We start from the raw sequence: 25,450 nt of genomic DNA, 5'->3' as shown, positions 1-25,450 counted from the left end.
GGGAGCGAGTCTGAACATAGCCAACCAGATGATATATCTCACCCAGGAGAAGCAGGCAACTCTTTCAGTTTACTTCAAGGATTTGGTAAGTCTGTCCCAGCTCTCTGCAAGAAAATACCTGCAAGCTCTGGGATACATCTCCTCTTGCATTCTCATGATTCCATATGCAAGACTGCATATGAGGAAATTGCAGTGGTACCTCAAGAACCTTTGGTGTCAGCACACACAGGACCCGGATATGATAATTCCTCTGCTTCCATGTCTGCAGACAGAGTTTCTATGGTGAGCGACAGCCTGTCTTCAGAACAAGGGCATGCCTTTTCACCCACCTCCTGCCATTCAAGTTCTTACCACGGACACATCGGACTATGCCTGGGGAGCTCACGTGGATGGCAGATGCATACAGGGACGTTGGAACACCCAGCATATGCACCTGCACATAAACCTAAAGGAGTTGATGGCAGTTCAGCAAGCCTTACTAGCTTTCAGTCATGTTCTTTCTCCAGGAACTCTGCTTGTCAGGACAGGCAACACCACAGTCATGTGGTACATCAACAAACAGGGAGGGACTCATTCTTGCCCCCCCCCCCCCTGTGCAGACAGAGCATGATTCTCTGGTCCATAGCAGCATCCTTGGGCCTGCATCTCCTAGCTCAGTTTCTTCCATGGAGACTCAATGTTTTGGCAGACCAGTTGAGCAGACAGACCCTGGATCCTCACGAGTGGCAACTGAACAGAACAGTCTTTTACAGCATCATTCAACGTTGGGATACTCCTCAGGTGGATTTTTTCTCCTCCCCATACAATCACTTTCTACCACTTTTTTGCACCAGACAGTATCACAGCAAGGCCTGGAGAGTGGATGCTCTGTCCTTCCCTTGGACGCTTCTGTTAATTTATGCCTTCCCTCCTCTTTCTCGTCTTCCCAGAGTATTATTGAAGCTAAGGGACGAAAGACCAAGGACTATTCTCATAGCTCCAGACTGGCCCAGACAGTATTGGTATCCACTGCTTCGCAGTCTCCCAATTTCCTCCTTGGCGTCTTCCTCTGAGACCAGATCTTTTGTTTCAGGAAGGGGGAAACATTCTACATCTGCATCTTCAGTCTCTCCATTTGGCAGCTTGGCTCATTGTATGAATCAATCCATTTCTTCTTCCCTTTCCCAGCAGGTGGTTAATGTACTTCAGGAGGCCTAGCACTAGGAAGTCCTACGCTGGCAAATGGGAAAGATTCTCTCATTGGATGCAGGCTAGAGGGGAATCTTCTTCTCAGCCTACTCTTCCTCTGACCCTGGAATACTTGGCTGATTTGCTTCAGGGTGGTTTGTCATTTTCCTCTATCAAGATCCATGCTTCAGCCATTTCTGCTCATTGTTCTTTTGAGCAACCCATTTTTCTCTCATCCCCTGACGGAAATGTTTCTCAGAGGTGCTTGCAACTTAAAACCTCCCAGAAGGGCACCTGCTCCAGCCTGGGATCTTAATTTTGTTCTAGAGAAACTCACTCTTCTTCCTTTTGAGCCAGCTGCCACTGCAGATTTAAAGTTTCTGTCTTGGAAGACTGCCTTCCTTTTAGCTATAACTTCAGCAAGGAGGGTTTCTGAGCTGCAAGCTTTGATGGCTGTGGAGCCTTTTCTTATTTTCCATGCTGATCGTGTCTCTCTGAGAATCAGTCCCTCTTTTATGCCTAAGGTGGTTTCTAGTCTGACTCTTAATCAGTCCATACACCTTCCTACTTTCTTTCCTAATTCTTGAAGTAGAGGTGAAAGGATTCTACATTCTCTTGATGTGCACAGACAGCCAGGTTTTACCTGGACAGGACTAAAGACCTTCAGAAATCAGCACAGTTATTGGCCATTTTTGCCCCTGGAGCTCAGGGCAAACCTATCTCTAAGCAAACCATTTCTAAGTGGATTGCACATTGCATTACTTTCTGTTATTCCTTTCATGGTAAAGTTCCTCCTCAAGGGGTTAGGACCCACTCCACAAGAACAGCTTCCACTTCTGCAGCCTTTTTAAAGGGTGTCCCTACTAAAGACATTTTAGAGGCTGCCACATGGTCTTCTGTTCACACTTTCTCAAAGCATTATAATTTGCCTTTGTTTTCAAGAGCCAGGGCATGGTTTGCCACTGCTGTTCTGCAGGGCATTCTCTCCAATCCTTGATTCTGTTGGTACCTCCTCCCTTTTCTCTGGGCTTCGGTAATCAACTCATTGGTTAGGACTGCAACAGTGAAACGCGAAGAACATAGTACAGTTGTGGACACTTACCATAAATGTAGATCTTTGAGTGTATTCACTGTTGCAGTCCTGGTTTCCCTCCTCCTCCTTCCCCTTTTTTATCCTTTCCTGTTCTCCTTTCCTAAGGTACAGGCTGAGTCCGTTTTTATGGCCAAAGTTTCTTTTGGCTTAAGCCTTGTTTTCTGGGGACTCTACTGTTATGGCAAGAAAGACTGAGGAAGTGACGTCGGCTGCCTCCTTTTGTATCGGATGTCCTGACGTCCTTTACAACCTATGACAGCCGATGTCATATTTACTTACCTTTGGTATTCTGGCCGATCGAGGGCTACCTGGATAACCCATTGGTTAGGACTGCAACAGTGAATACACTCGAACATCTACATTTATGGTAAGTGTACACAACTGTACTTTTCGCTCAACCGTTTCTTGATAGCAACTTATATCCCAGGGAAGTCCAGTGTGATAGCAGCCAAACTGAGCAGGATTATTCTAATGCCTCACAAGTGTTCCCTCAATCAAAGAGCTGTGGAGATGATTTTCCGTCAATGGTGCCTTGCTGCAACATTTTCACCTCTCCAGTGAACAAGTGCAACAACTATTTCGCCTGATTTCCCCCTCTAGGGGAGTCCCCGAGGGATGGTACTCCTCCACGATTGGCCCCCGGATCTTCCGTATGCCTTCCCCCTACCCCATTGGTCCCTGCCTTCTTACAGAAAGCCAATCGGTTGATGAGGGCAATAATCCTAATTGCTCCCTACTGGCCTTGACAGATCTGGTTTCCTTTCCTCTAGCATCAAATATACGAAACAGGAACACATCCACTGTGAGTTTGGAAATTCTTTTAATTCTGGTACCTCGGCCTTCGCCTTCTCCTGGAAGGTATATTTGATGATTTTGGTGCTTTGAAGGAGTAGAGGTGTTGTGTTTTTTCCTTTCCTCTAGCCTCTTCTCCTGGGTGAACCTTGAAATCTGGACTCAGTTCCAGGTCTCCTGTTGCATCCAACAGAAATGGTTCATCTGAATTTACACAATCTCAAGTTGACAACTTGGCTGCTTTGCCAGGCAGCCCCTTCTGTCTTCCCCTGTCCGACACATTATTCTTTCATCTCTCAAATCCTCCACCCATAAAATTTATAACAGTAACTGGAAATGTTTTGCTTGTTGGGCGAAGAGTCTTGGCATAGGACCCCTTCACCTCTCCTATTCATGTGGTCCTGGATTTTTAGCACAACTTTTTAATGGGAGTCCAGCTGCAGCTACGGTTAAGGTGCAACCAGCAGCCATTTCTAATTTCCATTTGGGTGAAAATGGATCTTCATTGATGTCTCACAAACTCTGAAAAGCATTTTTGAAAGGTACAATTCTTTTAAAGACCCCGTACAAAGACCTTTCACCACTTTGGGACTTAAATTTCTTTCTGAGGCATATTATCTACCCCCCGTTCGAGCCAGCAGCACACTGTGACCTGAAATTCCAGTCGTGGAAGACCCTTTTCCTAGTGGCAATCACATCTGTTAGAAGAGCTTCTGAACTACTAGCCTTATCAGAATCACCTTATTTGGTTTTTCACAAGGGTAGAGTTTCGCGGCGGTACTGCTGTAGTGTTGTCGCCTCACAGCAAGAGGTTCTCCTGTTCGATTCACGGCTGGAGTGCCTTCTGTGTGGAGTCTGCATGTCCTCCCCGTGGTCGAGTGGCTTCCGAAAGACATGCGTGAATGGGCGTGCCTTCGCTGAAGGTTGGGCATCGGTCTGGCAATTCGGCACCATAAAAAAATTTATTGCCAATCATTAGCGCACCAGAGTTCCGCTGTGGCGATCCCTAACCGGGAAAAGCCGAAAAGACAAACAACAACAACAAGGGTAGAGTTTCCATCCATACTAATCCTTCCTTTCTACCCAAAGTGGTTTCAGAGAATAAATTGAATCAGTCTACTGAGTTGCCATTTTTCTTTCCCAGTTTTCAAAATAAAGGAGAGTTTTCTCTGCATTTGCTAGATTTTCACAGACAGTTATGTTTCTACCTTCATAAGACAAAGGATTTTAGAAAAAAATGATCCTTGTAGCCTTTTCGGATACTAGAAAAGGTCTCCCTGTGTCCAAGGTGACTTTAGGCAGATGGCTCTCAATGCATTTCTTATATTTCCAAGAAACTATCACTTTAGGTGATTTCAATATTGACTGGCAGTCCTGTTCTGGCAACCATCCAACCCATCATGCAAACCTTCATGGCTTCACCAAACTAGTCCAGTTGCCAGCCAGGATAAATAAAAACTCCAGCAAGCACACTACCCTGGATTGGATACTAGTCAGTAAGAGCCCCCAGTCATATATAACAGGCTGCTTATCAGATAGCCTCAGTGATCACTCCCCAACATTCCTACTCAAAAAATAGCTATACCAAGCTAAACCTGTCATCTACCGTCAAATACATAAAAAACTAAACTTTAGCCCACTCACATTCATCTCATCCCTCAAAGAATGTAACTGGCATCCTCTAAAGTACCTCAGTCTTGATGACGCAGTTGAATTTTTTAATACTACCTTCCTGAGCATCCTTAATTACCATGCCCCCTTAAGACTTTCCAGAATCAAAGCACAACCCTCCCCATGGCTACAAAAAACCACTAAGTCAGAAATGAAAAACAGAGATAAAGCCTGGGAACACTGGCACAAAACCAAAACCCCCTCAACTAGACAGAAATTCCTAGAACTACGCAATAGAGTCAAAAAGCTAATAAAACAGGACAAATTCCAATACTACCAGTCTGCTAGACTTCTCCCAACACAGCCCCAAACAATTCTGGTCCTCCATAAACTCCATCCTCCACCCAGGTAAAGTCAGTACCCCTCCTCCTAACATCCCTTACTCCTCAGAAAATATTGCTACCTCATTCAGCACACACTTCACACAAACCATACTATCACTAGGTAAACAACACAACCCCCCTCCCCTCCAACCCACACCTTCAACTAGTAATCTCCCCACTGCCTTCTCTTTTTCTCCTGTACCTACCTCCAACATAAAAAAACTCTTAACTAAACTTAGGCCTACCAAATTAGCAGCAGACAACCTCCCAAGTGAATACCTACAAATCGCAGCTGATGCTCTGGCCTACCCAGTATCCATCTTGATTAACCGATCTCTGTCAGAAAGTTATATTCCCACACTGTGAAAAGTATCACATATAATTCCCCTCCACAAAGGCGGACCCTCCACAGAACTAACCAATTACCACCCCATAGCTATTCCTCTCTCCAGTCTTCAAAATACTAGAGAGATGCATACACTCTCAGGTCTCAGAATACCTCCATACTAACAACCTCCTTTCCAATACTCAGCATGGTTTCCGACCAATCCATAGCACCACCACTGCCTTGCTCTCCTTTACTAACACTATCCTTCAACATAAAAACAATGGCTATTTCTCCTCTGCTACTTTCCTAGACCTATCTAAAGCATTTGACATGGTCCCACACAAACAACTTACCTCTGTCCTCAATAACCTATCCTTCTCGCAATCAGTCACCAACTGGTTTCGGAGTTACCTGTCTGACCGCCAACAATCCGTTGTATGGCAGAATGACATATCTCCCCAACTACCTGTCTCCATAGGGGTTCCCCAAGGATCCATCCTTGGACCCCTACTCTTCTCTGTTTTCACCAATAATCTAGCCTCTGCCACCAAACATGGCACACTCATACAATACGCAGATGACTCGACCATCATCTGCTCAGCCCGGTCCCTATCCAAACTGCAAAAAGTCACACAGGAAGCCTTTTCCTCTGTTGAAACTTGGTTATCCAATGCCCAATTAATACTCAACCCAAACAAAACTAAACTACTCATCTTCCAACCCACAAAACATACTCAAAACAACTCTCACTTTAACATCACAGCAAAAGACAACACCACTATATATCCAGCTGAACACACCAAATTGCTAGAAGTGGAAATGGACAATAAACTAAAATTTGACATTCACATATCCATAACCATAAAAAAGTCCACAAAAAACTAGGAGCGCTATACAGAAATAAGCAACTTCTCACCAAAGCAGCAAAGATTTCAATAGCAAATTCCCACCTTATCTCCACCCTACTTTATGCCTCTCCAATATATATATATATATATCTAAACAAGCTTAGAGACCTGCTACAACAAAATCACCAAATTCGCCACAGGGGCATCCTACCGTAGTCACCACTGTCTCTCACTTGCTGAACTGGGCTAGCTTGAACTCCCCCACCTCCTTCAATGGTATCAACTTTCACTCGCCCACAAACTAGTAAACCATCCACTAAATGTCCTATCCCTCCAGAATCTACTCCAACCCTATCGCACCTCCAGACCACTAAGATCCAGCAACAAAAATCACTTGCAGATCACTAAAGCCAATAACTCTGCTGGTGAAGCACTATTTTCTTGCCCCATAGCCAAATTATGGAACTCCCTCTCACCCACAATTACCTCCGTACCATCATGCATCCACTTCAAAACTAAAAGCACATCTAAAAACATGTTGGCTATGCCCTTGCAACTCCCACTCTAATATCACCCGCCCCATCCAATCACTGCCTATCTTTCCACTCCACTAACTACTTTGATTATAGCAAGCTGAGATGCTCATAAGCCAGTACTTATTATACAGCAGGAACAACTTCTTCTTGTAACATTTGTTAATGTCTGTTATGCACTTCACAGATAAAGATTCTAGTTGTCTACTGATGTACTATGTTCTTCATCTGTAAATATGTTGTTAATCGCTATGTAATCCAATGTAACTACTGTCTGTTTCTTTTAACTATGGAGCTTTTCTCCCTGGGCCTCCGCTGAAAATGGACCTATGTCCAGTCGGACACTCCCGGTCAACAAATATAAATAAATAAATAAATAATTTACCATTCTCAGAATAAGCAAGTACCCAGGCCTGCTAAAGCTTATTCTGCTAGAGCCATGGCTACTTCCTCTGCCTTTCAGTCCAGGGTTTCATTGGACAATATTTGTGTGGCAGCCACATGGACCAGTCACCATATCTTTATTACTCATTACAAATTGGATTTGGTTTCCAGGGGAAGAGCTGCATTTGGATCTGTGGTCGTAAGGAATATTCTTCCATGAGCCACCCAAGATACAGGATGCTAGGGACTGTGTCCCATCTGTGAGGATAAGGTGAAAATTGACATCACAGAAATAATTTATGTACTTTTCATAACATTCCATGTGTGTTGTCCATTTTCACCTTTTCCTCACAACTCACCCACCAACTCCCTACCGAGGCATCTGACAGATTGAGATATCCTGGATTATATGTTCCTTTTTTATTCAACATAATCTTGCAGTGGCTTCTACTCTTTTCTGAAGAATATATGCATATGTTTCCCATTGCTCTGGGGATCCTGGTTTCCCTTTCCTTATTGTGTATGCTTATATTCATGTATTTACATTATATATATATATATATATAATCAAAAATCAGCAAACAAGCTCTGAGGTAATGTCTGAGGTGCATTCTGGGTAAAGGGGAGCTGCCCAAGAGCAAAGTTTGTGACCATGAGCTTTTGGTAATGGCCAAGTCGGATCCAGGGGTCAGATCTGAACCCATCCGTGAGGAAAAGGTGAAAATGGACAACACACATGGAACATTATAGTAAGTTCATAACTTCTTTTTTAGTCAGGCCTACACTACGGCTCATTTCTGTTTCATATTTCTGCTATTGTCATATCCTTGTTCTTTATGGTCATAACAGAAAATTAAAAAAAAAAAAACTTTGAGCTGCAAGCTTGCAACCAGTCAAAACCTGTTGGATTGCAGCTTTCCACCAGTGTCAGAAACATTAGGCAAATAAATAATAAGAAAGAAAAAAAAATGGTCACAGCTCCGCAATACAAATAACATTGTTGCAGGGAGGCTGGCACATGAGAACCATCTGCTGAAACGAGAACAGGAGTTTTGTGTTGTTTTATAAGGAACTGAAGTAGCTTTTGTCAGAATGTGATGGTGAGTTCCAGAAGGTAGGTGCTAAAATGGAGAAAATGCAATCAGTTGATGCAAAGGTCAGTGGGTCTGGCAAAAATTAAAGCATTCTTAGACTGGTAGTGAAAATGGGTATGTTTTGTTACTGAGTCCATGTACTAGAGGAGGCATTGAATCCGTATACGATTTTGTGTATTAGGCTAGAGGGAACCCTGTTTTTGTGCTGTTTCGCTAGAGTGATAGGCTAGCTAATAGCCACTCAGTTTTACATAACTACTTCCTGACCTTAACTCCGAAACATGGTTCTGCCACTGCATGCTAATATTAGCATTGTATATGCATAGTCTTGTTAGTTTGAGATCTGTAGTTTGTTGCTTGTTTGTATTGTAACTCAGTTGATTAATGTGGAACAGTCTTATTTACAGAGCACTTTAATGAAATATTCCAACTGTATATTTGTGCTTAGACCCGAAGTCCCATGTAGGTGGCATAGTCTTCATAAGCTACAGAGGAACCTCGATCCATTTAGAGACTGGCACATCATGGTAAATGGAGATGCTGGACATTCTGTTTCATTGTCATTTGTTCTGAAGGTGTTTATTCATTTTAGTAACTTTATTAGATGTTATTGTGTCTTTTGGCTTTTCCCGGTTAGGGGTCACCACACCGGAACTCCGGTCCGCTAATGATTGAGTTGATTTTTATGTGCAGAGTTACCAGCCCTGACGCACAACCTTTAACGAAGGTACTCCCATTCACGCACGTCTCCACGCAGAAGACGCTCTAGCTGAGAATCGAACCGGACAGCATCTTACTGTGAGGCGACAACGCTACTGCAGCACCACCATGACGGATAGTAATTTTATTAGATAATAGGTTAATAGGTTTAATAAAGTCCCATGAGATTTCAGTTAATTGCAGAGTCGTCATGTTTGGTGGTCAACTCCAACCTCTACTCTCTACAGTAGTAGTAATCTTAATTTATGCTTTCCCTACTGTAGGATAGTTGTCTTATTTATGTACATTTCCTTCATAATTACCCTGCTGTCTGTTGTCATGGTTTTAGTGAAGTTGTGAAAAGATGGGATATGTTTGAAGGGGGTATGTGTATTGAGGTTGGTATGGTAGACTTAATGCATCCCATAATCTGAGCAATGGAAGCTGAGAGAGGAAGCAAAACACATGAAGTAGGTTCGAAAGGCTGTGTAACAAATTTTGCTTTTCTCCAGTTGGTTTCCTGTTGTACATATTTATTGTGCATTTATAAACACCTCAGAATGAGAAGTCGAGCAATTCTGTTAAGGCAACAAAAGGTTATATATAGGCTGAATTTAAGCAGCACTTTTACATAAATTGTAACAAAATGTAAATTCATTTCTTTTTTCCTTTTGTAGACCGACCATGATTAAATATGGCATCAACAACATCCGTGAACTGGTGGGACATAAAGTGAATTTACAGATGGTCTATGACAGCCCTATCTGTCGGTTAGATTCCTGAATACAGCCTTGCTACAGCTATGGAACACAAGTTCAGATGGAGAACGTTTTTAGGCAAACAATATTTATTAATAAGCATATATTTTCAGTTTATGAAAATGTTTGCTATTCTGCTTAAAACCAATCTCGCCTCTTGTACATACTCAGAATAGTGTTACAGTTTTACATACACAGATTTCTTTATTCATGTGATCCATGTTACAGTCCTCTGGATGGAGTTACAGATGACAGAAAAATTAAATGGATTCTGATATAACTGTAAAATCCTGTGCATGTCTTCTGAATTCAACTGCCCCACTGTAGTAAAACAAGGAACTTTAAAGAATGTTGTTTGCCGCCTTCTTTTTTTGTTTTTATGGTCTAGCATCATTAAAGGTTTTAGTGCTGTTTATGGTTGTTAATTAGGGGAAAAAAGGTAGGCTAACTTTCAAGCATGATTACTGCTAATGCATGTAAAGCATTATTCAGTTTTGCACATTGTGTTTGCATTACATTAGACCTTCTATAAAGTAGTTGAATATCATCCGAATGTTTGGTGTTTGGGTGCAGAAATCTTGGCATTTTTCAGGATATGGCTTCCGCTTACATGATAGCTTAAATTTTGCATATAACGATGTAAGCTGTCAGATGTCTCTAATGAGGCATAATTTTACAACACCTACCCCTTCCTAAATGTTTTATGAGTAAGATAGTTAACATCAGTGTTACTTTTAGGGCAAAGCGCTTATGCTTTAAGAAGTATATTCTCCATTCACTAATATCTGCAGACTGCACTTTGTCACTATCATTTGTGAGGAAGGGGGCTTTATGCTGACAGTTAACTCTTCCATAGCGATCTGTAAAGGATAAAAGGGTTAAGGGGTATGTTATCAAATGGAATTAAACAAAATATGGTTTGCATATATGATTGCATTAACATATTGCGAAGTTTGTAAGTTATGCTGTCTATTTCAGCTATTCATTTCTCCTGTCTTTCAGAGGTAGGTTACATTAATAAGTTCTTGGTGGGTATTTTTACCCAATTTCTTCAGGAAAACAAGTTTATTTCATTTTACTTTTTTTCCTTCTCGTTTGCTGCCTTATCCTGAGTTTTAGTGCTGTTGTGCCCTGTTCACTTGTGGGGACTACCCCAAGTTCAATAAACTGGTATGCCTTCTGTGCAGCTTCAGGTTATGCCCCTTGGTAGATAATGCAGGATTTTCTCTTTGGCACTGTACTTAGTTTGGATGCTTATATCTGGCTGACTAGACCAGTTCATGGCTCTCTTTCCACCGTATGTGTTGGGATTTTTTACAGCATCTGGAATTGTACACTACTACAAACCGCAACAGCATCCAAACATCTGAGGAGCCTCATATGCTGGTTTCACCTTCATCTGCAGTCTCACCACTTGCTACTTGGATGATGATAGGGCAGCAGAGGAATCTGAGGACAGGAACCCATTTTTTTTAAATAGAGGGACTGTCTTGATGGGTGCTTGGCCTGTTTTTGCCCCCTGTGCAGCTTTTAATGATCTGTGGTGATTACAGTTCAGTACAGTACTTGGGTTTCTGGCTCACTGATGAACTGGACAGGACAGATTTCATTTTAAACTTTGATATGTTCATTTTGCTGCTAGAAAATAAAATGAGAGTAAGGAGAATGGAGCAGTTTTCCAGGAGATAGGAATGATAAAGTCATGACAAAACAAACGTTTGTATGTTATTAAAGCCACATATATTTTATATATATATATATATATATATATATATATATATATATATATATATATATATATATATATTATTAAGAATAGACCTGATGAAAGCTGCTCTGCTCTTTGATTTTCTTCAAAAGGTTGGCTGTATGGTATATTCCTGCATACAGCAAGGTTGGCTGTCACATTCTGCCCATGGAGTCCCATGGGTAGTATTGATTGGTGTATGCATTGTACATAGGAGAAATGGGTACTGGAGTCCCATGACTGGTATTGATTGGTAGGTACACTATACGTAGGAGAAATTGTACCTGAGGCCCATTGTGTATAGGAAAAATGGTTACTGGAGTCCCGTAATGGGTATTGAATGGTAGGTACACTATAAACAGGAGAAATGGTACTAGAGGCCCATTGCTGGTATTGGTTCGTGGGCACATTGTGTACAAAAGAAATGAGCACTGTGAATCCAAAGGGGGAAGAAAATGAAGCAAGCTTATGTGATGCTGAAGTAAACTAACTGCTTTTGACAGAAAAGAAGGTACTTACAGATTGCCCACAAGGTGGAGTTGATCACTGGGACTCCAGCTGACCAAATGGAGAGACTTTTTTTCATTGAGGATGTGTTTAGTAAGGTAATTAAATTAGGACTAAAATGCCAGAATGAAATGAAAGAAAAATTTGAAGAAAAGTTATATAAAGATATTAAGCATAATAGTAAACCATTTTATACATTCGTACTCTATCTCAGTACTCCAAAATGGCTTCATTAAGCCATCCAACTACCGATCTTCGGAAAAAATGTAAGGATAAAGACAGAGACAGACCGCATAGGTCCAAAACTGCTGACGACTCTTCCATTAAGCTAGTCGCCAGTCCGCCGGTACTCAGTGAGGCGCTTTCGCAGCCCCTGATGCCCACTACTTCAGATTCGCAGGCCTCTACTGAGACCCATTCGGAGTCCTGTATGCTGAGAGATTCTTCTTCGACTATAGAACCTGCGGATGTCTCTACCTTGGATGGGTCTGGAGCTGCTGTGCAGGCACCGGCTTCTGAGGGTGTATTCAGGCTACAGACATTCATATTAAACCGATGCCATCATTTCCATCCAGAAGTTCTGAATTCTTCAGCTCAAAAACTCGCACTACACCTAGAACACCGATGGCCAAACTGCAGACTCAGGCCCATATGCCTAAAAAACAAATGCTTAGAATGGTTGAAGACCTTATTACCTTAATTAGGGGAAGCCAGCCTTCCCCCTCTAAGAGACCTAGAACTTACTTTCTTAATGATTCTTCTGATCAGGAATCTGGTATCTCTGCTCAGTCTGATTACCAGGATTTGTCCTTATCTACTTATGAGGAATCTGATGCAGTGGATTCCATTCCCTCTGCTTCCCCTCCAGAAGATTTTTTCTTTCGGTGAAACCTTGCATACTCTTAGGGAGCATTTCCGCTGGGAAAGCCATGGTTATTCTGAGTCCAAAAAGAGACTTAGGGAATTCTTACTCCTGCCTCAACACAGGCCTTTGGCTATCCCTCCTGTTCTGAACATTGTAGATGATGCTTTCTTGGAATCTAGCCTTACCCCAGACACTTAACCTCCAGCTCCCAGAAAACCTGGCAGGTACTACATAGTACCTGACTCTCAAGTTCCACTTCAAGAATCCTTCTGTGGATCCAGAGACCATTTCCCAAGGACCAAAAAGCATTAAGGCTAATGCTGCCAAAAGTCCTACCCCTTCTGACAGAGATTCTAGAGCCTTAGACAGATGGGCTAAGAAGGTATACACTTCTGTTGCTTTGGCCATTAGGGCTTTAAATTACCAGTTTCATATGTTAAAGTATCAGCAGCATATTATGGGACTACTTAAACAGAAAATGATGATTCCTGACTGTGCTGAACACAAAGACTTGCAAGATTTAATGCATTCTGCAGAACAAGTTGGTAAACATACTTTGCAATGTGGTTTTGACGCTTTAGAAGCATCTTGCAGGGCTGCTGTTACTGGGTCTGCACTTAGAAGGCATGCTTGGCTTAAGGAACAAAACTTGCCCGATCATGCTAAAGCTAAATTACTGGATGCTCCCTTAAACCAAGACCGCCTTTTTGGCAACAAAGCAGAACTCCTCAAAAGGATGGAGGAGAAAGCTAAATCTCGGCAAACTGTTAAAAGATTTCCTACAAGTACAGCCTCCCAGATTCAGTAAGCATTGGCCTTCAAAGAACTGGTCCTTTCCAGGCCTTCTCAGTCCAAACCCAGGAACAGCAGACCACCAAGGGTACAGTCCCAGGCTACACACAGATCTAAGCAGTGGGGGGCTCCCTCTTCCAAAGCAGCTAGTAATAAGCCACCCCCCATGGAAAAATGGCACAATGACTTAACCTTACCACTTCCAAGCCCTGCTCAACTACCTGCTCCCTTAGCAGGAAAACTCACCCTGCATGCAAAAAAATGGGAACTCATTACCCAGGACAAATGGGTTTTGAACATATTTTCCCAAGGATACAGCTTCCACTTCCACACACTACCAACCCCAAATGATTGGCCAGAGGCCCAACAGCAGGTTCTCTCTCTTCTCAGTATCAGGGCTATTCAACCTGTCCCAGCAGAACAAAAGGGGACAAGGTTTTTATTCAGGACTTTTTCTAGTACCCAGAAAAGACAACTCCTGGCGTCCTATTCTGGACCTCTCTATTCTCAACACCTTTCTAGTGGTTCCAAAATTCAAAATGCTAACTCTTCAACAGCTTCTTCCTATGCTAGCCAAGGATGCCTGGCTGGCAACTCTAGACTTAAAGGAAGCTTACTTGCACATCCCAATAGGAGGATCCTGCAGACAATACCTGCGTTTCAGGGCGGGCTCTATGCACTTCCCTTTGGCTTATCTACTGCACCCAGGGTGTTCACAAAGTGTCTAGCTCCAGCCATTGCATTTTGCAGGCAGAGAAATATTCAAATTTACCCATACTTGGACGATTATCTGATTCAGGCAGAAAGCCAGGACTTGCTATTACAACACCTGGCATTCGTAAACAAACTTCTAACCTCACTGGGGTACACCAGCAGTGAAAAGAAATCTCACCTAGTACCCTGCCAACAGATTATATTTCTGGGAGCAAGCTTGAACACAACTTCCTAGATGGCATTCCTCACTCTGGAGAAACAAGTTTATTTGACAACCTACTTCAAACTATTGACCTCAAAACCCCAGCTATCTGCAAGGAAAATGCTGCAAGCTCTGGGTTTCATGGCCTCTTGCATTCTACTAATTCCATATGCAAGACTGCATATGAGGAAACGCCTATGGTGTCAACATTCCCAGGACCTGGAAACAATGATTCCTATCATTCCTTGTATAAGGACAGAGTTCCTTTGGTGGGCAGAGGCCTGCTACCACAACAAGGTACTCCCTTTCACTCTACCCCCTGCCACCCAAACCCTAACAACAGATGCATTAGACTGTGCATGGGGGGGGCTCACATGGCAGGGCAGGGCAGTGCATTCAGGGCAAATGGAACCCAAAACAGATGCACCTGTATATCAATCAAAAAGAAATGTTAGAGGTACAGAATGCTCTGACAACCTTCAAAGACTGTACACTTCCAGGACAACTATTGGTAAATACAGACAATACCACAGTTGTGTGGTACATAAACAAGCAGGGGGGAACCCACTCATACCCTCTCTGCAGACTAGCCATGGCTCTGTGGAACACAGCCTTGAGCTATCAAGTACACGTACAAGCACAATTCCTGCCAGGCAAACTAAATTTACTGGCAGACTACTTAAGCAGAAGTCTCATGGACCCACACTAATGGATACTGGCACCCAAAATATTCAACCTCTTGAGGAACAAATGGGGGGACTCCAGAGGTAGAACTGTTTTCCTCCCCTCCGAACTACCAATTGAACAAATTCTGCACAAGAACTTCCCACAGTCAAGCTTGGAAAGTGGATGCCCTGTCCTTTACCTGGGAACCCTCCCTGCCTCTCCTCTCGAAGGTTCTACTAAAGATGTAACAGGACAAGCCAAGGACAATACTGATTGCACCAGACTGGCCACGCCAGCACTGGTACCCCCTATTGCGCAGTATGACACTGCTACAACCATGGCACCTGCCTCAGACCCCTTCCCTGCTGTCCCAGCAGGCGGGCCAGATTCTACACCCTCGGCTTTAAACCCTGAACCTTGCAGCCTGGCTTATTCCTTGAGCTCTCCTCCAGCATCCCTCAGTAAGCAGGTGCTGGATGTCATGCTCTACAAGGGCCTATCCTTCTTGTCAATTAAAATTCATGCCTCTGCCAATTCCGCACATTATAATACTGAGCCACCCCTCTTCTCTCACTCCTTGCTAAAACAATTCCTTAGAGGAGCCAAAAATTGAAAACTCCCCAGGAGAGCTCCCAGTCCAGCCTGGGACCTTAACTTTGTATTGAAAAGCTCATTCTTCCACTTTTGAGCCAGCTGCTACAGCAGAGTTGAAATTCCTTTCTTGGAAAACAGCCTTCCTTCTAGCCATCACTTCAGCAAGAAGTGTGTCTGAATTACAGGCCCTCATGGCAGTGGAACCCTTCATTATCTAACATGCGGACAGGGTTTCCCTCAGGACCAATCCTATCTTTATGCCCAAGGTGGTGTCTGGTATGGCCCTAAATCAGTCTATTAATTTGCCTACTTTTTCCCTAATCCACAAAACAAAGGGGAATGAGTACTACACTCTCTGGACGTGCACAGACCACTTAGATTCTATTTGGACAGGACTAAGCCTCTCAGAAAATCTGAACAGCTGCTAGTTGGCTTTGCTGCAGGGGCAGAGGGGAAGGCCATTTCAAAGCAAACCATTTCCAAATGGATAGCCCATTGCATTCATTTCTGCTACAAGCACCATGGAAAACCTTCCCCACAGGGGATAAGATCACATTCCACCAGGGCTGCATCTACCTCTGCGACATTTCTCAGAGGAGTCCCCTACCATGGACATCCTAGAAGCTGCTACCTGGAGCTCTGTACATACCTTCACCAAGCATTGCCACATGCCTATTTTTTTCTAAATCCAGAGCTGGTTCTGCCACTGCAGTCTTCCAGAGCTTAATAGCTGGTCCTAATGCTCTCTAACTTCCTCCCTGCCGTAGCTTTGGGAATCTACCCAAATGTAATGACTGCAACAGTGAAACACGAAGAACATAGTACAGTTGTGTGCACTTACCATAAATGTAGATGTTCCCTTAGCAGGAAAACTCACCCTGCATGCAAAAAAATGGGAACTCATTACCCAGGACAAATGGGTTTTGAACATATTTTCCCAAGGATACAGCTTCCACTTCCACACACTACCAACCCCAAATGATTGGCCAGAGGCCCAACAGCAGGTTCTCTCTCTTCTCAGTATCAGGGCTATTCAACCTGTCCCAGCAGAACAAAAGGGGACAAGGTTTTTATTCAGGACTTTTTCTAGTACCCAGAAAAGACAACTCCTGGCGTCCTATTCTGGACCTCTCTATTCTCAACACCTTTCTAGTGGTTCCAAAATTCAAAATGCTAACTCTTCAACAGCTTCTTCCTATGCTAGCCAAGGATGCCTGGCTGGCAACTCTAGACTTAAAAGAAGCTTACTTGCACATCCCAATAGGAGGATCCTGCAGACAATACCTGCGTTTCAGGGTGGGCTCTATGCACTTCCCTTTGGCTTATCTACTGCACCCAGGGTAAAGACAGAGACAGACCGCTCTGGTCCAAAACTGCTGACGATGCTTCTGTTAAGCTAGTCACCAGTTCGCCGGTACTCAGTGAGGCGCTTTCGCAGCCCCTGATGCCCACTTTGATGGATTCACAGGCCTCTACCAAGACCCGTTTGAGTCCAGTATGCAGCGAGACTCTTCTTTGACTATGGAACCTGCAGATGTCTCTACCTTGGATGGGTCCGGAGCCGCTGTGCAGGCACCGGCTTCCGAGGAAATTCTTCACCTTACCAATATTAAACACAAACTGATGACTTCTTTCACGTCTTCAGTTCTGTCTAAAACTACCGAGTTTCTAAGGCCAAAAGTATGAGCTACGCCTAAAACACTGACGACCCAATCTCAAGCACCTGCTTCCTTGCTTCACATCAAATGCTTAAAATGTCAGAAGACCTGATTATGCTGATTAGGGGAAGCCAGCCTTCCCCTGCTAAGAGAAAAAGAGACCTGTCCCCAGCAGCTTTAACAGACCAAGAGTCCGACGGCTCTGAGGTTTCTGAATATGAAGACATGCCTTTATCTGCTTAATGAGGATTCAAATGCAGAGGACTCCATTCCTACTGCTTCCCCTCTAGAGGATTTTTCTTTTGGTGAAACCTTACATACCTAATAGAGCATTTCCACTGGGAATGCCAGGATTATCCACAGTCCAAAAAGAGACTCAGAGAATTTTTAGATTTGCCACAACATAGACCTTTAGCAATCCCTCCAGTTTTGGATGTTGTGGATGATGTCTTTATGGAATCCAGTCTAACTCCTGATACTTTACCCCCTGCTCCAAGGAAACCAGACAGGTACTACAGAGTCCCTGACTCATAAATTTCTTTTCAAAAATCCTACTGCTGACCCAGAGGTCATTTCCCAGGGACCAAAAGGTATAAAAGCAACTACAGCTAAGAATCCCAGCCCTTCAGGCAGGGATTCCCGAGCTTTAGACAGATGGGTAAAAAAGTATACACCTCTGCAACTCTCACCATTAGGGCATTGAATTGCCAGTTTCACATACTAAAATACCAGCAACATATTATGGAACTTATTAAGCAAAAATGATCTACCTTTACAGACTGTGCAGAAAATAATTACAGGCACTTATGCATTCTGCAAGCCAAGTCAGCAAGCATACCTTGCAATGTGGCTTTGACAACCTAGAAGCATCTTGCAGGGCAGCAGTCACTGGTTCTGTACTGAGAAGGCATGCTTGGCTTAAGGAGCAGACCTTGCCAGACCATGTCAAATCAAAATTATTAGACACTCCTTTGAACAAGGACAATCTGTTTGGCACCAAAGCAGAAAAGGTTCTAAAAAAGATGGAAGAAAAGACTAAGTCTATGCAGACAATCAAATATTTTTTGCAAGTGCATCCTCCAAAATTCAGTAGGCATTGCCCCTCGAAACACTGGTCCTTTCCAGCCTCCTCAAGGCCATCTCAAACTAGACCCAGGGGAAACAGACCCCCCCCCCCAGATTACAGTCTCAGGGTATGCAGAGATCTAAGCAATGGAGTGCTTCCACTTCTAAAACAGGGAGTGCCAAGCCACCCCCTTACAGAAAGAATTCACAATGACTTCTCAACTCCACTCCTCATCTCTGCCCAATTGCTTGTGCCCCTAGGAGGAAAACTTGCCTATCATGCAAAAAACTGGACCTCCATCACCAAAGACCAATGGGACCTCGGCATTGTATCCCAAGGGTACAAATTTTACTTGCACTCACTGCCAACCCCAAAAAGGTTCCCGGGACCTTCCTCCAAACCAGTGGGCAAGTGGCACAAAAACAAGTTCAATCCCTGCTCTCCATAATGGCGATTCAACCTGTTCCTGCAGAACAGATAGGTCAAGGGTTTTACTCCAGACTTTCCCTGGTACCCAGAAAAGAGGGCACTTTGTGCCCAATCCTAGATCTTTCCATTCTAAACACCTTCATGGTGGTACCAAAATTAAAAATGCTCACCCTTCAGCAGCTTTTTCCTATGCTGTCCAAAGATGCCTGGTTAGCCACCCTAGACCTAAAAGAAGCCTATCTGCACATCCTTATCAGGGACTCATGCAGGAAATACCTGCAATGTTCATCGTGTTTCACTGTTGCAGTCATGACTGTAGGGTTCTCCCCTGCCAGCAGGCAGTCCTCGGTCGGCCAGAATCCCAAAGTCTGGGTCCGGCGTCGGCTTTTCAACCATGCTTCTTGATGTCAGAGCGCCAGGAGTACAAAGCTGACAGCCGACGCCATTTTCTCCAGTCTTTCTTGCCATGCGGTGATAGCAATTCGCAAGTGCCGGTCGGCTGACTCCTGATGATTTTTTCTGATAAACTTCAGTCCGAAGACTTTCTTCTCCACTCAACAGTACCCCGTTGGGGAAACTTTTTTCTTGCTCCAGTCCGATGTCAGAAAAAGTTAATAATTGCATTTCATGTGGGAAGCAAATACCTATTCATAGATTCATAGATTACTACTAGGCTAATTACCCTTGTGGGCCATTTAAAGCCTAGCCAATTAACCCATGTGAGAATCAAAACCTGTGTGTGTGTCTGTAAGGTAAACAACTTATTAACCATTATGTCAAATCCCACCTCATAAGGATTTTCATTCTTACTGTATTCCTTGCTTAGGCCCTGACCACGATGTAGCTAGCTGTCGGTTTTGTGCTAGATTCAATCAATGTACAATTAAACGAAGGTACGATTTTGCTTTTCATTACTTCGGTAGGCGCTTTAACTACAAAATGTCGTTGGATACAGTTCCGGCTACCGGAGTTCACAAACGTCGCAAGGATAAAGACAGGCCTCTGAGGTCCAAATCTGATGATAGCGCACAAACGGAGCCAGCTTCAGGTTCGGCCGTCGTCAGTGAGGCGCTTTTGCAGCCCCTGTCGTCGGCCATTTCAGAACCGATGGCCGAAACGGACTCGCATGAGGAGCCAACAAGGCCTTTAAATATCTCTATTGCAGGACCTTCGGACAATGCTCCATCAGATGGGTCTGGAGCCGCTGTGCAGGTACCGGCTTCCGAAGGGGTTTTCAGGCCTACTCAGCTTATAATAAAGGCAAAGACAAAGGCAAAGATTCCTTCTAAATCAAAGACTGCAACACAAGCCTCTTCTGAACCGGCTCCCAAGTCACAGAAACAGTTACTCAAGATGGCGGAGGATTTACTTACTATGATTAGGGGTTCACATCCCCCTCCAGATAAAAGGCCAAGGCAAGATGTTTATTATGATTCCTCTGATCAGGCTTCTGTTTATTCAGTTTCCTCTTCTGACCAGGAATATTCTTTCCCTCCTTATGAGGATTCCGATGCTGAGGAATCTATTCCCTCAGCTTCTCCCCCTGAGGATTTCTCTTTTGGGGAAACTTTGCATGAAATGAGGGAACATTTCCACTGGGAAGGACAGGAGTATTCAGAATCTAAGAAAAGACTAAGGGATTTTCTTCTTCTCCCCCAACATAGAGCCCTGGCTATTCCTCCTGTTTTGGATATCGTGGATGATGCTTTTTCAGAGGCTAATTTACCCCCTGATTCTTTTCCTCCTGCTCCTGTCAAGCCAGATAGATATTACAGGGTTCCTGATTCCCACCAGTTTTTATACAAGAACCCTTCTGCTGACCCTGAAACCATTTCTCAGGGCCGCAAGGGAGTTAAGGCCGCTTCTGCCAAAAATCCCATTCCCACTGAAAAGGACTCTAGATCTTTAGAAAGATGGGGCAAAAAAGTGTACACTTCTGCTTTGTCCATCAAGGCTTTAAACTGTCAGTTTCATATACTGAAATACCAGCAATTTCTCTTGTCTGTTTTAAAACAAAAGCTTACTTCCATTTCTACCTGTGCAGATGATAAGGAATTACATGACTTATTGCATGCCACTGAGCAAGTTGGAAAGCATGGTTTACACTGTGGATTTGATGCCTTGGAGGCTTCTTGTAGGGCTGCTGCTTCCGACACAGTCATTAGAAGGCATGCATGGCTAAAGGAACAAAATTTGCCAGAACAAGTGAAAGCTAAATTATTGGATGCTCCTGTTCAGCATAATGTTTTGTTTGGATCAAAAGCTGAAGAAGTGATTAAAAAGATGGAGGATAAGGCGAAATCCATGCAAACAGTTAAAGATTTCTTACAAGTACAGCCACCAAGATTTAGCAGAAATTGGCCTTCTAAAAATTGGTCTTTTCCCACTTCAGACAGGCCTCAGAGAGGTAGATATAGATGCTCCAGAGGAAGGCCTCAAACACAAGGTTCTTATAGACCAAGACAGTGGACTGCTTCCACCCCTAGGGGAGGAGAGGACAGGTCACAAACTCATAGGAAACAAACACAATGACTCCCTCTGTTGGGCTGCAGGAACTTCTTGCCTGGAAGCCCCTCTCAGAGGAAAACTCTTTCTTTTTTATCAAAATTGGACTCGTATAACCCAAGACAAGTGGGTTCTGGATGTGGTTCTAAGAGGTTACAAATTCCATTTTCATACCCTGCCAAGGCCAAGCGGATGGCCAGACCTTCCAAAACATCAATGGACAGAGGCCTTAAACCAGGTGGAAGCTCTTTTGGCTATGAAAGCCATAGAACTGGTTCCACTTTCAGAGATGGGACAAGGTTTTTACTCAAGGCTCTTTCTAGTCCCCAGGAAGCAAAACTCATGGAGACCCATTCTGGATCTGTCAGTCTTGAACACCTTTCTAGAAATTCCAAAATTCAAGATGCTTACTCTCCAGCAGCTACTTCCAATGCTGTCCAAAGATGCTTGGATGGTAACTTTGGATTTAAAGGAGGCATATTTACACATTCCCATCAGGCAGGAACGCAGAAAATACCTTAGATTCAAGGCCGGAGCGAGGCACTTTCAATTCTCTGCACTGCCCTTTGGATTGTCTACTGCTCCCAGGGTCTTCACCAAATGCCTGGCTCCAGTAGTAGCTTACTGCAGTCTCAAGGGAATTCAAATTTACCCTTATCTGGACGATTGTCTAATTCAGGCAGACAGCAAGGATGTCTTACTCCAGCATCTATAATTTGTTCAGAACCTCCTCAAGTTCCTGGGTTTCTCTCTAAACCTAAAAAAGTCAAATTTGACACCCTCACAACAGATAATTTTTCTGGGTGCTCTTCTAAACACCACAACCCAGATGGCATTTCTAACATCCGAAAAACAGTTACTGCTGGCTTCAACTTTCAAAACCTTGGCAACTTTAACTCCGCTATCTGCAAGAAGATTCCTGCAGGCTCTGGGTTACATGGCCTCCTGCATCCTTCTCGTACCATATGCAAGACTACACATGAGGAAAATACAGTGGTACCTAAAAAGTGTATGGTCTCAGCATTGCCACAGTTTAGACATACTGATCTCCGTCCTTCCTTGCCTTCAAAAGGAATTTCTTTGGTGGTCCAGGGCATGTACTCTAAACAAAGGGGAAAACCCTTCTGTCTGCCTCCTGCCACTCAGATTCTAACCACGGACGCCTCGGATTATGCTTGGGGAGCCCATTTTCAGGGCAACTGTCTGCAGGGCCTTTGGACAAAGGATCAGAAGCACCTGCATATCAATTTAAAGGAAATGTTAGCCATCCAGGAAGCTCTACTGGCCTTCAGGAATCATTTACATCCAGGACAACTACTAATACGGACAGACAACACCACAGTTATGTGGTACATAAACAAGCAAGGGGGATCTCATTCCTACCCCCTTTGCAGACTAGCCATGGATCTATGGAACACAGCTCTAGCTTGCAATCTGGACCTTCAAGCTCAATTTCTACCAGGGAAGCTAAACCTCCTGGCAGACAGTCTGAGCAGAAACCTTTCGGATCCACATGAATGGATGCTGGACACCAAAATATTCAGGATGATAACAGCAGTCTGGGGATGTCCTCACATAGACCTCTTTGCATCCCACCTCAATCATCAACTACAGAATTTTTGCACCAGGACTTTCCACAAAGAAGCTTGGAAAGTGGATGCCCTATCATTCAGTTGGAGGAACCTTTCGGGATATGCCTTTCCACCTCTTTCTCTTCTTCCACGGGTATTATTAAAGATAAAACAGGACAAGCCCAAGATGATAATCTTGCTGGCCCCAAATTGGCCTCGACAGTTTTGGTACCCAACTCTAAAAAACCTATGTCTGGAGCCCTGTTGGGTTTTACCTCAGTCTCCGAACCTTCTGTCCCAACATCAGGGTCAGGTTCTACACTCTCATGTCAAAACTCTCAGCCTGGCGGCCTGGTTAACCCAGGGCCTTTGATTTCTTCTTTCCTACCCAAGCAGGTTATGGATGTCATTTTGGAAGCCAGATGTCCTAGTACTAGAAAATCTTATGCAGGAAAATGGAAAAGATTTTGCTCCTGGATGCAGGCTCAGGATTCTGATCCTCTTCTTCTGAACATTCCTTTAATTTTACTTTACTTGACAGATCTCTTACATAAGGGCCTCTCTTTCTCTTCCATTAAGATTCATGCCTCTGCTATTTCTGCTCATTATAATACAGACCCTCCAATCTTTTCCCACCAGCTTTTGAGACAGTTTCTCAGGGGAGCTAAGAACTTAAGACCTCCTAGATCTCCTCCCATTCCTGCTTGGGATCTCAACTATGTTTTGGAAAAACTGACCTTGCCTCCTTTTGAGCCTGCCACCTCTTCTGACATCAAGTTTTTATCTTGGAAGACAGCTATTCTGTTAGCCCTAACCTCTGCCAGGAGAGTTTGAGTTACAAGCTCTTATGGCCGTGGAGCCTTATATTATTTTTCATCAAGACAGAGTGTCTTTGAGGACTAATCCTACCTTCATGCCTAAGGTGGTTTCCAAAGTGGCTTTAAATCAGACTATCCACTTGCCTACCTTTTCCCCCACTCCTCAAAATAAAGGGGAAAGGATCTTACATTCCTTGGATGTACACAGACAACTACGTTTTTACCTGGACAGAACCAAGGACATCAGGAAATCAGAGCAATTGTTTGTTATGCTTCAAGTTCCCAAGGTAAAGCCATTTCAAAACAGACCATTTCTAAATGGATTGCTCATGGAATCAGATTTTGTTATTCTCACCATGGAAAGCAAATCTCAGGGAGTATACGGACTCATTCCACCAGAGCTGCTGCCACTTCTGCAGCTTTTCTCAGGGGAGTTCCTACCAAGGACATTTTGGAGGCTGCAACTTGGAGTTCAGTGCATACTTTTTCTAAGCACTACAATCTACCTCTCTACTCTAAGTCTAGGGCAGGCTTTGCCTCTGCAGTCTTGCAGGGCCTTTTAGCCGCTCCATCTTCTTTATGACCACCTCCCTTTCTTTCAGCTTTGGGATTCTACCCTACAGTCATGACTGCAACAGTGAAACATGATGAACATAGTACAGTTGTGTACACCTACCATAAATGTAGATGTTTGAGTGTCTTCACTGTTGCAGTCTGGGTTTCCCTCCCTCTTATCCCCTCTTGTTTTTACTTTTGTGTGGTTCTTTTTTTCACCATTCCTCTGAGGTGTATTTTCAAAGGATATGGGACCTTTTCCATTTTGGGACTCCTGACATCTGGGGCAAGAAAAACTGGAGAAAATGGCGTTGGCTGTCCGCTTTGTACTCCTGGCGCTCTGACGTCAGGAAGCATGGTTGAACAGCCGATGCCGGACCCAGACTTTGGGATTCTGGCCGACCGAGGACTGCCTGCCGGCAGGGGCGAACCCTACAGTCATGACTGCAACAGTGAAGACACTCGAACATCTACATTTATGGTAGGTGTACACAACTGTACTTTTCAGGGCAGGATCTATGCCTTATCATTTCTCTGCACTTCCCTTTGGCTTATCCACTGCTTCCAGAGTCTTCACAAAATGCCTGGCTCCAGCCATTGCCTATTGCAGACTGAGAAAAATTAAAATTTATCCATACCTGGACGATTGCCTGATTCAGGCAGACAGTCAGGAAAAGCTGTTGCAGCAGCTGACATTTGTAAAGAACCTTCTAACCTCCCTGGGGTACACTATCAACTGAAATAAATCAAAACTAGTCCCCAGTCTAAAGAATTGTATTCCTGGGAGCAAGCTTGGACACAGCATCCCAGATAACATTCCTTACTCCAGAAAAACAAGCCTATCTGACAGGCTACTTCACTCAAATGGACACCAGAACCCAGCTATCCACAAGGTAAATCCTGCAGGCCCTAGGGTTCATGGCCTCTTGCAATCTACTAATTCCATATGCCAGACTGCATATGAGGAAACTTCAGTGGTACTTATGTCTTTGGTGCCAAAATCCTCAGGACCTGGAAACCGTCATACCTTGTCTAAGGACAGAGTTTCTTTGCTGGGCAGCAGCATGCAAC

At 43.8% G+C, this 25,450-nt stretch overlaps 1 protein-coding gene across 1 annotated transcript in view; it reads left to right on the top strand.

Annotated features, from left to right (window-relative positions):
- FARSA (phenylalanyl-tRNA synthetase subunit alpha) overlaps positions 1-10,039 on the top strand; it is a 529,543-nt gene extending 519,504 nt beyond the window's left edge. Inside the window, exon 13 of the mRNA XM_044084657.1 lies at positions 9,610-10,039. Coding sequence (XP_043940592.1) covers positions 9,610-9,715 — 106 coding nt within the window. The 3' untranslated portion in view covers positions 9,716-10,039. The remainder of the gene's footprint in view (positions 1-9,609) is intronic.
- The last annotated feature ends 15,411 nt before the right edge of the window (positions 10,040-25,450 follow it).

Source organism: Protopterus annectens, chromosome 9.part0 (assembly GCF_019279795.1).
Source record: "Protopterus annectens isolate FY-2018-M chromosome 9.part0, PAN1.0, whole genome shotgun sequence".
NCBI classification, from domain to species: domain Eukaryota; kingdom Metazoa; phylum Chordata; order Ceratodontiformes; family Protopteridae; genus Protopterus; species Protopterus annectens.
This window is presented reverse-complemented; position numbering and strand designations above follow the sequence as displayed.